This window comes from Adiantum capillus-veneris, chromosome 26 (assembly GCF_014529385.1).
Source record: "Adiantum capillus-veneris isolate H3 chromosome 26, ASM1452938v2, whole genome shotgun sequence".
Classification (NCBI taxonomy): Eukaryota; Viridiplantae; Streptophyta; class Polypodiopsida; order Polypodiales; family Pteridaceae; genus Adiantum; species Adiantum capillus-veneris.
Window position 1 is genome coordinate 48686353 of NC_140956.1, and position 16523 is coordinate 48702875.

The window sequence follows — 16523 nt, forward strand, 5'->3', positions numbered from 1 at the left end:
AAGGATTCCAAGATGTTTTCATCGATGATATCCCTATGGATTTACCTTCAAAACGAGGGGATGATGACCATCGCATTGAGCTTCTTCCAAGAAGCTCACCGCCTAACAAGCCTCCCTATCAAGTTTCTCAAGCTCAACAAGAGGATATCATGAGGCAAGTACAAGAATTGGTTGACAAAGGGATGGTGAGACCTAGCTCCTCTCCCTTTTGTTCTCCAATCCTTTTAGTGCAAAAGAAAGATGGTACATATCGTATGTGGGTGGACTATTGAGCACTAAATCATATCACAATCAAAACCAGATTTCCCGTTCCTCGGGTAGAAGATCTGTTTGATAAGCTACAAGTCTCCACCTACTTGATTAGGATTGACCTTAAAAGTGTCTATCATCAAATAAGGATAGTGGATGAAGATATCCTAAAGACCGCGTTTTGCACAACGTTTGGTCTTTATGAATATCTAGTCATGCCTTTTGGCTTGACTAATGCACCGGCCATGTTCAATCGTCTAATGGAGAAAATTTTTAGACCCTACCACAAATTCACTAGAGTGTTCTTTGATGATATCATCATCTACTCCAAGTCTTTGGAGGAACATAAGCAACATCTCCAAGTGATTTTTCGCACATTAAGGGAAAAGAAGATTTTCCTCAACCAAAAGAAAAGTGAATTTTTCCTTCATGAGATTCAATACCTAGGCCATATTATCTCTCAAGATGGTATCCGTATGGATCCATCGAAGTTAGAGGTAATAAAAGCATGGCCTAATCCAAGGAATCTACATGAGCTATAAGAAGCTTTATTGGTATGTGTGCATACTATAGACGCTTCATAGCAAAATTCTCTCAAGTAGCAGGACCACTATATGACTTAACAAAAAAGAACGTTAAGTATTTATGGACTGCTAAGGAGCAAAATGCTTTTGACAAGCTCAAAGAGAAGCTTACCTCTCAACCAGTCCTCATGCTTCCGGATCTCTCCAAGCCATTTGAGGTCCAATGTGATGCTTGTTGTGATTTCCTTGGAGCAGTTTTGCTTCAAGAAGGGCATGAACGAGTCTTGGGCATTTATGAGAAAGAGCTTTTAGCTGTTCCACATGCCCCAGACACATGGAAGCACTACTTATTGGGGACTCCATTCATTCTCTGAATAGATCAGCAAAGTCTGAAGTATTTCATGACGCAAACCAATCTTTCCGATAAGCAAATGAGGTGGGCAAATTTTTATTTCGCAATTTAATTTTCATATTGCTCACATTGCTAGTAAGCACAATCAAGTGGCTAATGCACTTTCACGATGACCAAAAGTTAATGCGGTGTCTATACCTACTCACAATGATCTATCTTCTATGATAGATGAGTATGCTACTCACCCTGATTTTAGAGACATAATGCCAGCCCTTGCTTTGAGGAAGCAAGAGGAACCATTCACCTTGTAGGATGGTTATCTTCTCCACGACAATAGGCTTAGTGTTACCCATTCCCTTCGTGAGAAAGTTATGTATGAATCCCATGCTCCTCCCTATGCAGGACATAGAGGCACAACTTACTCTTCGAGGAGTAGAAATGTATTTCTATTGGCCTACCATGAAAGTGGACATACAAGAGTATGTTCCAAAATGTATAGTATGCCAAAAGACCAAATATGATAGAGGGAAGCAACCTGGATTACTCCAGCCATTGCCTATCCCAAATTCACCATGGGAGAATATATCCATGGATTTTATCTTTGGATTACCCAAGTCTATCCATGGGAATACAAGAATATGGACAATAGAGGTTTAGCAAGCAAAACGCTTTATTCCTGTCAAAAGGACTATTAAGGCACACCAAATGGAAACTCTCTTCATATCACAAATTTTCAAACACCGTGGATTACCAACATCCATCGTGTTAAATAGAGATCCTAGAATGACCAGTAATTTTTGGAAAGGACTCTTTGAAAATCTAGGAACAAGATTGAATTTCTCTTCGGCCTATCACGCATAAATGGATGGCCAGAGTGAGATAGCCAATCTTACGATACGCGATCTACTAAAGACTTATGTTACAGAAGTAGATCAACGCTCACAATGGGAAAAGTACTTACCTCTTGTAGAGTATGCCTACAATAATACTATACATATTTCTACGGGAAAAGCACCTTTTGAGATCATTGAGGGAAGACCTAAAAGTCCCTTGCTACTCAAAGTACATGGGAAGATCTTAGTTGCCGATGAGTTAGCCGTGACCTACAAGAATCTTTTCAAAATATTAAGGAGGCTATATCCATCTCTCAACAAAGGCAAAAAGTTGTTGCTGTGACAAGAACAAAAGAGCCTTAACATTCAAAGAAAATGATTGGGTGTTACTTAAGTTTCCTAAGGCTCGATTGAGGCAAACAATGGGCAAAAATCCTACATGCCATCAAAAGTATTATGCTAAGCTAGCAAAAAGATACTATGGTCCTTTCCAAATCTTGAAGCCTATCAATGAGACGGCTTATCAACTCAAGTTGCCCAACCATTGGCTCATACACAATGCCTTTCATGTGAGCCTACTAAATTCCTACAAAGGAGAGCCACCAAGTGAACCAATTATTGAAGACCCTTCCAAAGTTGAAGATTAAGAAGAGGTGCTACAACCCGAATCTATCCTTCGGAATGAAGACAAGGTACTACGACATGGTAAGATTATCCAACGATATCTTATTAAGTTCAAAAATTATCCTTTTGAAGATGCTAGATGGATGCAAGGAATATAGCTTAAGGATAGTATGAACCTTGTCAATGCTTACAATGCTACATTAGAGTAAGCCAATGTACAAATTTCTTTTAAATGACCAATGCTTTTGTCTTATAAGACTAGTTCTCTTTTTATTGTGCACAAATTTAAACAGTATGCATGCTTAGAATCATGTTTGTGATGACGACGTCTCTCAAACACCAAGTAAAATTTGTCACTCTACTTGGGAACATGAAATGGACTAAAGAGCACACATGCTTGCGGCAGCTATGTCTCCCAAGCAGCAAATGGATTCATCATCCATCTTGGAAAGATATCGTAGGGTAAAAAGGGATCCTCTACCCGCTAAGCAAGATTAACTAATGACTAAGGCTTTATCTCTTCTACCTCATAGTCGAGGACGACTATGATTTCAAGAGAGAGATAATGTTATAACATCTAATATCTAACCAACCCAAATGATTTTCTCATATTAAACTAATCATTTAATGTGGGAGAATAAACAGGAACAAGGGTTAAGATATAGACATGTGCTTATAGATCTATCTCAACATGGGGCCAATGGTAAAGGGGCCCAAATGAAAGATGTCAAAGAGCAAGGCTAACCAATGGAGCATAAAGACCTTAGGGTTATCATCATTGAAGACCTCCAATAATTAGTGTTAAAAGTCCTTTGACCTTAGGTGAGCTAGGCTTGTGCTTGAGTGGGAACCCGGCCCAAGCTTAAGGTGCTTGAGGTGCTTGTCGTGCTTGATGACTAAGGTGCTTGAGGTGCTTGTCGTGCTTGCCAACTAGGGAGCTTGAGGTGCTTTGGGAACACCACCCAAGTTGAGGTACTTTGTCATGCTTGCTGACTAAGGCCTGCTTGAGATAAGGTGTGCCAAAAAGTCAATATTCAATCCCTACAAGGAGGGGGCGAGTCCTACAAGGAGGGGACGAGTCCTACAAGAGGGGGGATGAGAGAGAACACACACACACACTCACACAAAGCATGCTTGGTACGTAGAAAGCAAAAGGGACACTTGTCAAGTTCCTCCTCATGTTGCCCTCATGGTGTGCCTGAAGTCTATTGGTTGGCCACCCAAGGGGTGCAATGATAAATCAGGAGATTTAATTAATTGACTTTGCATTTATCAAGTCCTCTCTCTCAAAGGGGAAAGGGGGACACTTGTCCCAAGGCTACCGTTGTTGCTTGGTATGACTCCTGCTTATGATTGGCTAGGCCTGGAGGGGTCCAATGAGCTTCAAGCATGAGCTACAAGGGGGGGTCGACCAAAACAAGTAGGGGGCCTACTTAGGGGTTATACTCTCCACACACACTCTCATTGTGTATTGTGCAAAGTGCAAGAGATCCCTCTCCTTCTCCAAGCAAGTAGAGGCTAAGAGCCTACACCAACACTCTTGGCTATGGAATGCAAAATCCAACCAAGAGCCATGCTTCAATGCTTAAGCTTGTCATCTTCTCCCTCTACATTACTATGCTATTATGTATGGTAGCAAGAAGAGTGATGATAAGTGAGGAACTAGTTCTTTCTCCTATGAAATGTTTCTTCTTCCTCTTCCCTACCCTCATTCCCTGCTAGCTCTCTCCACCTTCGAAGGTGTTTGAGGTTTTGGGACTGAGGCTTCGGGTAGTTAATGCTTTCCACAAAGTTTATATTATGCTCGTGATGCATGAAGCTTTCCATCTTCATTGCATCACCTAGGTCACAAGGAAAACAAAGATTGTATTGTAACAAGTCTCTCTTGATGGGAGAAATCATAATACAAATGCCTATTGGAGGGGGGACCGGCTCCACATAAATCCGGTCCTCAATTGTTGTCATGTTCTTTAAATTCTCTCTCTTGCAAAAGTATTGTTCATGCCAAGTTAACTAAATGCTATGTTTATGTTGCTATCTTCAATTATGTTCACCCGCTATGTTCACAAAGTAATTTCTCATAAGTACTCTCTCTAATTTCCGCTACTCTCAAGTTAATAGGCCAATTTTATTACACAGAACGATTTATGCGAGCATCTAGCAAAGTATATTTAATGTATTGCCACATCTTTCTTTCCAATCCTCAAGTCATCTTTCAATCTTCTCCACCTCTTCAAATCCACCAATTGGAAACATCTTTTGAGACATCCCAATGTTACTTCTACATCTTGTTGCAAAGATTTTATCATCAAGTTGTGCGCATCTCGATTGAAGCATAAATAGACGAGTGATACATACAAAAATGGATCAATAATCATTTGTGAACTAATTGATTCACCATCTTCTCCACTTAGAAAAAGGTGAGCATCATACCGTGCATCCGCTCATCACTTCGGGGAATCATCACTAGAATAGGAGAATAAATGGTCGCTAGCTTCTCCCGCCATAAGGGGCTCCATTGTTATGGTAGATCAAAGCCCACGAATACTTGATGATAATAGCCACAAAGCCTTTGCATCTCAGTTCATTTATGAACTCAACCATGAGCCCATGCACAAGAAGAAGTGAAAGCTCGGTGCTCATCTCACCACTGTAAAACCTAATCTCGGGATCCCGAGATTAGTTAGTAATCTCGATGTCTCGAGATCACTTGGGAGGGTAGTTGGCGCCGTCACATTTATGATGGCATTAAATTTAGATATGTAATTGAATGTAAAGCTTCTAAAGAGCTACAAAGCTTTCAAGCCACTCAAAGCAATAATGGTCCCTAACGGTCGTCACTCTCTCATGCAAACCACTGATAAAAATTAATCTCAAGATCTCGAGATTAGTTTTTACATATCAACGATCCAGAGCCAACGATGGCCCCAATTCAAATATGGGCCTCTCTCTCTCTCTCTCTCTCTCTCTCTCTCTCTCTCTCTCTCTCTCTCTCTCTCTCTCTCTGCCTTGCTCTACCTCTTTCGCATGAACGTGCGTGCTGGTTGTCAACTTTGTCGTGCAAGTGTCGTGCATGTTGGCTGTCATCGCACTCGCTGATGTCGTGTGCTCTTTGATCTCTTCAAAATGCCACGTCAGTGGCATTTTGTTTAAGGTTGATGCTATTACTTAGGCCTACTCACACGACGACTGCTATTTAAACGAAGAGAAAATTACCAAAATACCCCTCTAACTTCTGGAAATTTTCAAAATACCCCTCAAATTTCAAAAATTCCCAAAATACCCTTTTATCTATTTTGATTGGATTGTTCAAGATTTTCTAATCTTTATTCTTTTTTTATAATTGAGATCTGTTTTTGTGTGCTTAGCATGTAATTTTTCACAAATTATCTAGCAAAAAAAGGTAATTATGTCTAAAAATAATGAAGCGATTCATCTCCAAAGCCTACATAACCAACTCAAAATCTAGTTTTAGCATCTTGTATTGATGAGCAATAAGTCTTCTTATGAAAAGCAACATTTTTGATTATCTTTAGAGACATTTAATCTCATAGTCAGGGGTATTTTGGGGATTTTGGAAAATTTGAAGGGCATTTTGGGAATTTATGATAAAATATTGGGGGTACTTTGGGAATTTTTGAAATTTGAGGGGTATTTTGGAAAATTTCCACAAATTAGAGGGGTATTTTGGAGTGACTCCTCTACGAGAGCAAAACCTAAGTGAAATGGCCGGAGCTTCCCTTCAGTTCTACGAGAGCAAAAGGTGCTGGAGCAGGCGAGACTTGACTTCTGTGCGATATCGCCGCCATGTATGAATGCGTACTTCTGTGGATGCTTGAATGTATGTTTTTGTGGATGTAACGAGGTCTCATAGAACGATCAATTCGCATATGAACAGGAGGTCTTATGGCACAGCACTCTGTTTGCACTTTGGTTGAGAAGGAAGGGTGTTCCTCTCAAATTGTGAAATGCATTGCTGAAAAGACAGCTGCGTTTCTCGCCAACAAGCCTCCATGGACCCCTGTTCTTGAGTCCGAGCTTGGCCACATTCTCTCAGATGATGCTGCTCCCATGGTGCTGTCGCAGGTGCTTCTCCACCCTCTCACCCCTTCCTGCATGGCCGTCCGTCTCTTCCAGTGGGCCTGCAGCTCTTCTTCGTCCTTGGCTCTTGACCGCTCCATCTCTGAAGCCCTGGCCACCTCCCTTACAAGCCCGCCCCGGCTCCCGCACTTGTGGCCTGTTCTCCGCTTGCTGGACAGCGAAGTGTCATGTCTCCCCATCCCAACCCATCTTTTTACCGCCTTGATCAGGTGCCTGGGAAAGGCAGGCTTGCCTTTCCATGCCAAGCACCTCTTCTATTCCATGCCCCTGCTGTCCTGCACCTGTTCTGATGTGTATGCTTGCAATACCCTTCTGCGTACCATGCTTGGGTGCGTTCCTGTTGGAAATTGCGTCAGTACACCTACATCAATACCTCAGACAGAGTTGTTACACCAGGCTTTGACTTTCTTCAATCAAATGGACGGAATGGGAATCCAGCCTAATGTGATCACTTGCAACATTCTTATAAGTGGGCTTGTAAGAGTCGGTGAACTGAAGCCAGCCCTTGATATCTTCTTCTCCATTGACGACATAGAAGCGGATACCATCACCGGCGCCAGCATAATAGATGGCCTGGCGAAGGGGAATCATTTCAACAAGGATACTGTTGCATTGACTCACAAGAAGATTATGGGCTGCACTCCAAATGTGATCACCTACACCAGCCTGATACATGGCCTGTTGAAAGCCAATGAAGTTGACAAGGCTCTTGCCCTACTGATTCACATGAGAGAGAGGGGTTGCATTCCAAATGGGGTCACTTACACCAGCCTGATAGATGGCCTGTTGAAGGTCAAGGAAGTCGATAAGGCTCTTGCCGTACTGACCTATATGGAGAAGGGTGCATGCACCCTAGATGTGGTCACCTACAACAGCGTGATAGATGGGCTGTTGAAGGCCAATGAAGTTGACAAGATTCTTGCCGTACTTACTCAGATGGAGAAGAGGGGATGCACCCCAGATGTGGTCACCTACAACACCCTAATAAATGGTCTATTGAAGGCCAGTCAAGTTGACAAGGCTCATGTCCTACTGACTCAGATGGGGAAGACGGGCTTTATCCCAGACGTGGTCACCTACAATAGCATCATAGATGGCCTCTTAAAGGCCAACAAAACCGACAAGGCTCTTTCCATACTGATTCAGATGGACAAGAGGGGATGCACCCCAGACGTGGTCACCTACAACAGCCTGATAGATGGCCTGTTGAAGGCCAAGGAGGCCGACAAGGCTCTTGCCCTACTGGCTCACATGAAGAAGAGGGCATGCACCCCAGATGCGGTTACCTACACCAGCCTGATAGATGGCATGTTGAAGGCCCAGGAATTCGACAAGGCTCTTGCCATATTAACTCATATGGAGAAGGGTGGATGCATCCCAAACGCAGTCACCTACACCAGCCTGATAGATGGCCTGTCGAAGGCCAAGGAAACCAACAAGGCTCTTGCGCTACTGACTCACATGGAGAAGAGAGGGTGCACCCCAAATGCTGTCACCTACACCAGTCTGATAGATGGCCTGCTGAAGGCCGAGGAAATCGACAAGACTCTTGCCATACTAACTCAGATGGAGAAGAAGGGATGCGCTCCAAACACAATCACATACAATAGCCTGTTAATTGGCTTGTTGAAGGCCAAGGAAGCTGACAAGGCCCTTTCTGTACTGGCTCAGATGGAGAAAAGTGGATGCACCCCAGATGCAGTTACCTACACCTGCCTGATAGATGGCCTGTTGAAGGCCAAGGAAACCGACAAGGCTCTTGCCGTACTGACTCAGATGGAGAAGAGTGAATGCATTCCAGACGCAGCCACCTACACCAGGCTGATAAATGGCCTGTTGAAGGCCAAGAAAGCCGATAAGGCTCTTGCCCTACTGTCTCAGATGGAGAAATTAGGATGCACTCCAAGCACAATAACGTACAACAGCCTGTGAGATGGCCTTTTGAAGGCTAACAAATTCAACAAGGCTCTTGCTGTACTTACTGAGATGGCAAAGAGGGGATGTACTAGCCTGGACACTGAGACATATACTCTTTTTATCAAATGGTTGATGAAGCAAGGAAGCTCAGAAGATGCTTTAGAACTTCTAGAAAGGATGCACAGCTGGTTGTGAACCAAATGCCATTACCTAGACCTTTAAAATAGACGGACTCCTTAATCCGACTGAAGTCCGCAAGGCACTTATCATAATGGCCCAGATGGAAAAGATCTGAATGATGCAGCACTGGATGCAATCCAGGTCGTGAATACATACATTGTGCGGAAAACAGTGCAGTGGAACATGGACAAGCTTTCTCAGATAAGTGAGAGGGAAGGCAAGTCATTTTTTTTGTCTCGTTCAGAGTTGAACTAGAATTTGCGTTGTCTTAGTATGAGGGACACAGAGACTGGAAAGGAGATCTTTCAGCCCAATAGCCATGAGTTCGCATTCACCCACAATGATTTTCTATGTAGAGCACTTCCATTTCTGATTGAGAAGCTCATTCAGACCCCAGAAGCGAAGCAAGTTGGCTTTATTCTATCTATTTGGTTTCGTGTAAGAGAGAGAAGCTTTCTAGTAGGCAGAGATTGCGAACAGGAGACAAGGCTGTTGTAGATGGGAGGCTGCAAACGACTGAAACTAACAGACTTGCATCTTGAGGGTCCGGATGTTTTCAGAGGATGTGAAGCAAGGGCATTTTATCACCGATGCTTGCATCTTGAAGACGTGGCATTATGCAACGGGGCTAGAAAAAATTCACGAATGAGAAAATATATTACGCTTAGCAATGACTTGGTCGGCATGTATGCCAAATACTGTGTTCTTTTACAAGCCAAAAATGGTTTCTACGAGCTTTCTGCCTGGAATGTCATGCTTCAAATGCATTGGTTGCAGCATTTGCCCAATACAGACAAGGTGTTTTGTCAAAGCTATGAGAGTAACCAAGATGATACCATTGTCTGATTAGTTTTCATTTTGGTCTGCTCTTCTAGGTGCATGTCAGACATTGGGAAATGTGAAGCTTGGAGAATTGGCCTTTGAGAGTGTAGTAACCTCAATATCACTCCACCGATACCCTTTTTGAGAAATATAACCCCCTTATTTTGGACTCGACCCCCCCCCCCCCCCCCCCCCCCCCCCCTTCTTTTTATGACCCATGTTTTGTTGAAAAAGATACCCTCTTTCACTTACACCACCCCTCGATAAATAGTCTATGAAAACTCCCCCTAGTAAAATTCAATCTCTTACTACTTACCCTTGGGAAACTCCATTGAAAGCTTTAATTTTTGGGTACAAGGCATCGTACTCCCTCTGTGTTACACCTTAAGCGACTTCTTTTCACTTAATGGCCATTTATTTCTCCTAAGGTAATCGGATTCACCACCCTTGCAGTTTAACCTACTTCTCTGTACCAAGCTCTGTCATCCTTTCGCAAACCCCACCGCGGGCTCTTGCCCAAGCTTAGCATCCACGAACCGTCGCACAGGCCTACGGGTTTATTTTTTCATAAACCTCCCCTGATGTGCTTTCTCTGCGTCACCCTACAGTCTTGCTCCCTTCAATTTTCTGCCCTTTAACAAACCTCACACCCGCTGCTTAGTTCTAGCAAATCAAGCTTTTACGCTAGATTGCATCTCGTGCACACGCGGCTATCATGGCTTTGCTCTACACAGAGCCCACTACCATGGTTTACCCACTCACAGTTAAAACTACTATTGCATGGCGTTAACTTTAGTTCACCTAGCTTGCTCTACCCGTTAATATTACTGCAAGTAATCGGCCCTTCGACCCTGTGCACTACAGCACACTCTTCACAGCTACAAGAAATCGGCCCTTCAATCCTGTGCACTACAACACACTCTTCACAGCTGCAAGAAATCGACCCTCAGTCATAATGGTCTTAACCCTACTCTGCAACATACTAATCAACAAAGTACAACAATGACCCGAAGGTCTGCAACACGATGCTGAGCAGCCTCTCACTAAACCGCAGCTGCCAAACTTCGGCCACCTTGCAGCGCTTGCTCTCATAAGCGGTTGCCCTCAGCATCTAAACCGGATTCTTACCCGACAGCGTACTTCAGTTTCAGCTTCTTCCCTCTTTAAGCCTACAGCTTGTCCAACTAGAGACGCCCCCCTCTCAACGTCTCTCATCACCTAGCCTCGCCTCATCCACAGCATCGTGGCTCAACCTACTGTGGTTCACCCTCCTCACCTCAGTCCGTAACCTTTTCATCACCTTCATCATCGGAGTTTCGTCCCGTTCTTAACCTTACGGAGCATAGCATCACCTTACTGTCGGAGTATAACCTACTAAGAGTGCCCACGATTACGCCCTCGTCACCAAAGTCGGCTCTCGCCGGACTCTCCACTTGTGTCATCAGGGACGACTCTTCTTCTTCCTCGACCCCCCTCTCTTTTTTAAAGGCCACAACCGTCAGACACTCTCGGAAACCTCTACATGGATGCACACCACAACAACGAAGAAGGACTCAACAATAGCATGGATTCGCCCACCGATAAGAATACACCTAACCTCGACGACCCCTCTACCCCGGTAGATACCCCACCAATCAACGACCCACCCAATAACAACGCACACTTCATGGAGAATACCCTATCACTAGACCACATCACGCTCGACCCCTACAAAATTATGGATGACGACTTTAAGAAACTTTCAGAGGAATCTTTTGACTTCTCCCCCAACCCTCATCAAGCCGATCTTAGGGTAGAAGATTCACCCGTTCACCTAGACCCAAACCCCGACACGGAGCCCTTCCCACCATACTCAAACCCTCCAAGAAGACCCAGTCCAAACTTCAGATTACCCTCTCTACCATCAAAACCACACCCTCTTTACCTAATATTTTGAATCCCTCCCTCTACCAACCTTCTTCAACCAAGGATCTCCAACCACCCCCCCCCTCGCCCAAACCCTTCCCTCACTCTCTTTCAAAACCCAAAGAGTTCGATGATATCATTAATCTCTCCCTGTTTGAATTTACCAAGCTACACAAAAAGCTAGCAAAAGCCTCTACCTACACCGCACACCTAACAGAACTACACAAAAATAATGCCAATCCCAATAGCCTTAAAATGAAACCCCCTAGTTTGCAACTAGAAGATACCCAAGCTCAAGCCCTTCTTAACGTCAAGTTCACCGCCCTCACAATCCAATATCAACTACATTGCACTTTTGCCCTCATCCAAGCACAAAAAATCCTTGTTCAAAACCTCCAAACGATAGTGGATAATTACCACCTTGAAGTAGAAAGCCGCCTCACCGACCTCGTCAACAAGCTTTCTTCTATTACTTTACCCCGTTTAGCCTCGGAGATTGGCTCCAATACCTAACCAAATGGAAAGACACCTCCGTCCAACTCTTCCTCTCTCAAATGCAATCCCTTATAGTAAACTCCCATTTGGCCTCCACCAAAGAAGAAGAAGCGTTTAAAACTAAAAAGCGCACCATCTCCACCATGAAAGAAACTATCGCCCACCTCCCTAAGGAGCAAACCATCAAGGAGCTCATAGAACTAGAAGTTCGCAAACATTTCCAATCTCTCCCTCTCATTAAACTTTCTATCACCACACCCATCACCACTAACACCCATCTCACCAAGTCATTAAAAAACCATGCCCGGGCCAAAGCTCCCTTTTACCCCCCTAGAACCTCTCTCTCCTCATCCTCCCACCTCACACCCTCCATCATCCCACATCAAAACCTTTAAAAAGACCCCCAAGGCCTACACAATCCCAACCCTCCTCAAAAAACAAGAACAACCCCACTCGCCTCCCCATTCCCCACCCTCCAAAAAACCTTTCTTTTACTCCCCTCCTAATAAGCCTACGGCAAACCCAAAATACCCCCTCAATCGCATTCACAACCTCTTCACACCAATTATCCCTTCTTCCTCCAATCCTAAACAAAAACCTAAGCCTTTCCCCTATAGCAAACTAACGAAACCTCCCAATCATTCTCATGCTGACAACGACAACGACAACACCAATCGCCACCGCAACAACACCAACCGCGACGACAACAACTACAACAACAAACACAAGCGTACCTACAAAAATTTTGGAAAAGGAAAAGGGAGGAGGGATTAGGGCCTTCCTGTCCAACCTCTTGATTACACTTGCTTTTCAGCAAGCCCCCCCTCCTCCCTTATCTTTGGATAAACACTCAACGCTCTCTCTCTTCCATCTCTACCTCACCACCTTCTATCTTATCCTTTTTCAACGGAGCTCCCAACATCCCTCTTAGGAAACATTCCACAAATAGAGGAAGGAAGAGGCATAAATTTTGGCTTCCACTCATAAACCCGCACGCACGCCTACAAACTTATAGTTTTTGGTAACCTCTCTTCATGCACCTTGGTCAATAACCCTTGTTCTAACTTTGTTCATAATCTCACCTCCCGTCCCCTCTCTATCGACGAAAAGAAATGCTTAGATTTAGGACTTAAATACATCCCCCCTCCCCCTAACCCCCTTGCGGAACTCATTATCAAAGCCCATGACTCCTTGGCAAGGAGATTACAACTCAAAATGTTTTTTCAATCTTCTACATCCAACAAACCCCCCTTTTCAAAACCCCTAACCCCTCTTGGATATCCCCCTCTTTAGATCCTACACTAGAGGGGATCACATCCCTTAACCTCATAAATCTGAAAGATACACTTGCACACTACAAAACTTCCCACTCAAAATTTCTCGAATTTGTCAAGTGTGCCCTTAAAACTCTTCCAACGGACTACACAATAGTCATTAAACCGGCGGATAAAAATCTAATCCTTACCATCCTATCACGGGAATGGTATGAACAAGAAGCCCTTAAACAACTCAATGATCCCTCCACATACCAACCCCTAACCCCACCACCACATAATTACCTCGCCTCCTTACTCCACTCCATCACCCTCAAATACACTCTCCTCACCCTAGATGAAGCCACCTTTATCCTCACACCACGCCATAAACCCTTCAAACCATGTCCTATCCAATTTCTCCCTAAGGTACACAAACCTGTACTTGTAACCCGTCCTATTTGCTCTTACCGTGGGTACTTGTTTGAAAATGCTTCCAAATGGCTACACTTCCAACTTTATATTGTCCGTCTTTCACAAAAACAACACCTCAAAGACTCGCTATCCCTCATCATCAATCTCCATTCCAAGACCTTCCTCCTCCCATTGTCTCCTTTTTACCTTCGATGTGACCTCCCTCTACCCCAGCATCCCTATGACTGAGGAACTCATAGCCCTCAGAAGCACCATTACTTATTTCTTCGACACCCCAAAAACAGAATTCATCATCTCACTTGCCACCCTTATTCTATCACACCATTATCTTTGCTTCAAAGATAAAGTATGGAAGCAAATTAAGGGCACCGCAATGGGATCCAATTTTGCAGTGGTTTATGCTTGCCTTTTCCTCTGCCACCTAGAAAACCACTCTCTACTTATCTCTAGCCCGAACCTAGCATATTACAAGAGATACATAGATGATGCCTTCGGGGTCTGGACGAACACTCGTAAATCACTTACCAAAGCTCTCGCTTCTTACGCCTTCCCTTTACAAGAACGTATAGTGATCTCATCCATCATATCCACTTTTGAAGCAACCATCTTAGATATCCACTTCCACAAGGGACATACTTTCAACTTGTATGGTATCTTGGACTCCAATTGTTACCAAAAGCCTCTCAACTCTTACCAATATATACATTGGATCTTTTGGCACCCTCTCCACCAAAAATTAGCCTTTATCAAGACAAAACTTAGACGCTATCTTATCAAGGAAAGCAATCCCGATAGATTCTATCGTTTGAGAAACCTCTTCTTCCTAAGGCTCCTTCATAGAGGCTACCCAAGAAAATTCCTCCTTAAGGTCTTTGGATTGATCACTTACAAGGAATGAACCACTCTCCTAACCAAAACCCCATCTTTAAAAAATCCTCCCTCTATTATCCTCAAACTCCCTTTTTCACCATAAACTCGTAGACTAAACCCTACCCTAATAATTGGTAAGCCTATCCATACGGCTTGCAGGCTCCCCCCCACCCTTGCTCATCTTGACCAACCCATCGTATGCTAAACCAATGGCCAAAACTTAGGCACTCTTCTAACTAAATCCAAAAACAATATTTGAACCTAATTTTACAAAGGGATACTCTTTATACCCTACCCTAACTCTTACCGCTCGTTTTGCAGGTTCAATTCTCAAAGCCCAAAGTTCATCAGCAACATAGACACCCCTTTCCTTTTTTTTGATCTTGCATTCCAAATTGTCCCTTTGAATTGTACTCCTCGAACACCATTTTGGGAATCAAACTACTCCCCCTTGCTCCTTTAAACTCTCAAATCACCCCCCCCCCCCCCCCCCCCCCCCCCCCCCCCCGATGTGCACCTTACACCCAGTCTTGTACACTATACACCAGGTTTTTGGAATCCAATTCATCACTTTTTTTCGTGTTATTTTTAAACCCCTCCCTACCCTCTATCCCCTCCTTTGCTGCTATTTAAGTCCCCCTAAAATTTAACCCCTCCAATACACTTTTTACTAACCTCGATATCACTCCACCGATACCCTTTTTGAAAAATATAACCCCCTTATTTTGGGCTTGACCCCCTCCCCCCCCCCTCTTTCTTTTTAAAGATTATGTCAATATGATGCTTTCAATATTGGTGTAGAGATGAGAGCTTGCTTTGGTTTTGTTGAAAGAATGTTCATAATCTTTAACACATAAAAATTTGTTAAAAAACATGGGTCAAATCGAAACAAATTTTTAACACATATCCACTTAGATATGGTGAAGACACTCACTTGTCCTAATAGGTTGACATTACAGGTGTAATGAGTATTGATATCCCAAGCTGGTAACATATGGAGGGGAGATGATATTTCAACAACCTAGCACAATGCTCAAGTACCCATACCTAAATTTATAGGTCAAATGGATATTTTATCTGAAATGATAGTTTCTAGGTAGAAACCCAAGGCTACAAGTTTTTCAATGCTGCAATCTTTGTGGAGAATGCAAAGCAAACCTAAGAGACCCTAGGTGTAAGAAGGATGCTTGGACTTACAATTTCTTGCCCTAACATAAAAATGTGTGCGCGCATGCATGCACACTTGAGAGAGAGAGAGAGAGAGAGAGAGAGAGAGAGAGAGAGAGAGTACCTTGTCTATCCTTGAAATGCTTTCCTGAGAAAGGAGCCAATCCACAATCCATTATACTTACCTCAGTGTTTTTGAAACATTGGAGAATTTTTAGCTCATCCCAAACAGAGAAGAAGAGAAGTTTTAACAAGGACCAAGGACCCCAATGAGCTATCCGAGCAACCTTGGTTCTTCATGGGGGAACTAGGATGGTAGAGAGAGAGAGAGAGAGAGAGAGAGAGAGAGAGATTATGTTATGTTATTCTTTGAAATAATTTCCAAATAAAGGAACCAATTCAAAATACTCTTACATTTACCCCCGTGTTCTTGAAGCATTGGAGAATTTCTACTTATCCATTCAAGCCTTATGGTGTTTCAGCTAAGCAAAAAGCAGACACTAAGAACCTTCCTTTTGACAGGCCAAAAATGAACACATACCTTACATAATAAAAATCATGTGTAATTTTAGTACATACACAAACAGGTCCTGCCATATGTATGTATGGATGCCCTGCGTGCACCACATGCACAGCATCCATAGAGATGTCCTATAAATGGAAGCCATTGTCATAGTTTGAAGGAAAGAAAAGCTATTTTGCGTTAACCAACAACTAGGCGATAACAAGCAGCTATAATTTCCGCAACCGTACCATGAAAACAAGGTGAAAAGTCACAATGGCTTACAAAAGAGGA

The 16523-nt window shown here is 43.4% G+C and overlaps 1 protein-coding gene across 1 annotated transcript; it reads left to right on the top strand.

The window, feature by feature from the left end:
* Positions 1-6297: 6297 nt before the first annotated feature.
* Positions 6298-8762, top strand: LOC147423401 (uncharacterized). The gene has a single exon (XM_086501663.1). It carries the CDS (start codon positions 6489-6491, stop codon positions 8613-8615), a length of 2127 nt encoding a protein of 708 aa, XP_086357789.1. The 5' UTR covers positions 6298-6488; the 3' UTR covers positions 8616-8762.
* Positions 8763-16523: the final 7761 nt, after the last annotated feature.

Excerpts from the sequence above, each read along its gene's own strand:
- LOC147423401 (XM_086501663.1), top strand. The coding sequence starts at position 6,489 with ATGGCACAGCACTCTGTTTGCACTTTGGTTGAGAAGGAAGGGTGTTCC.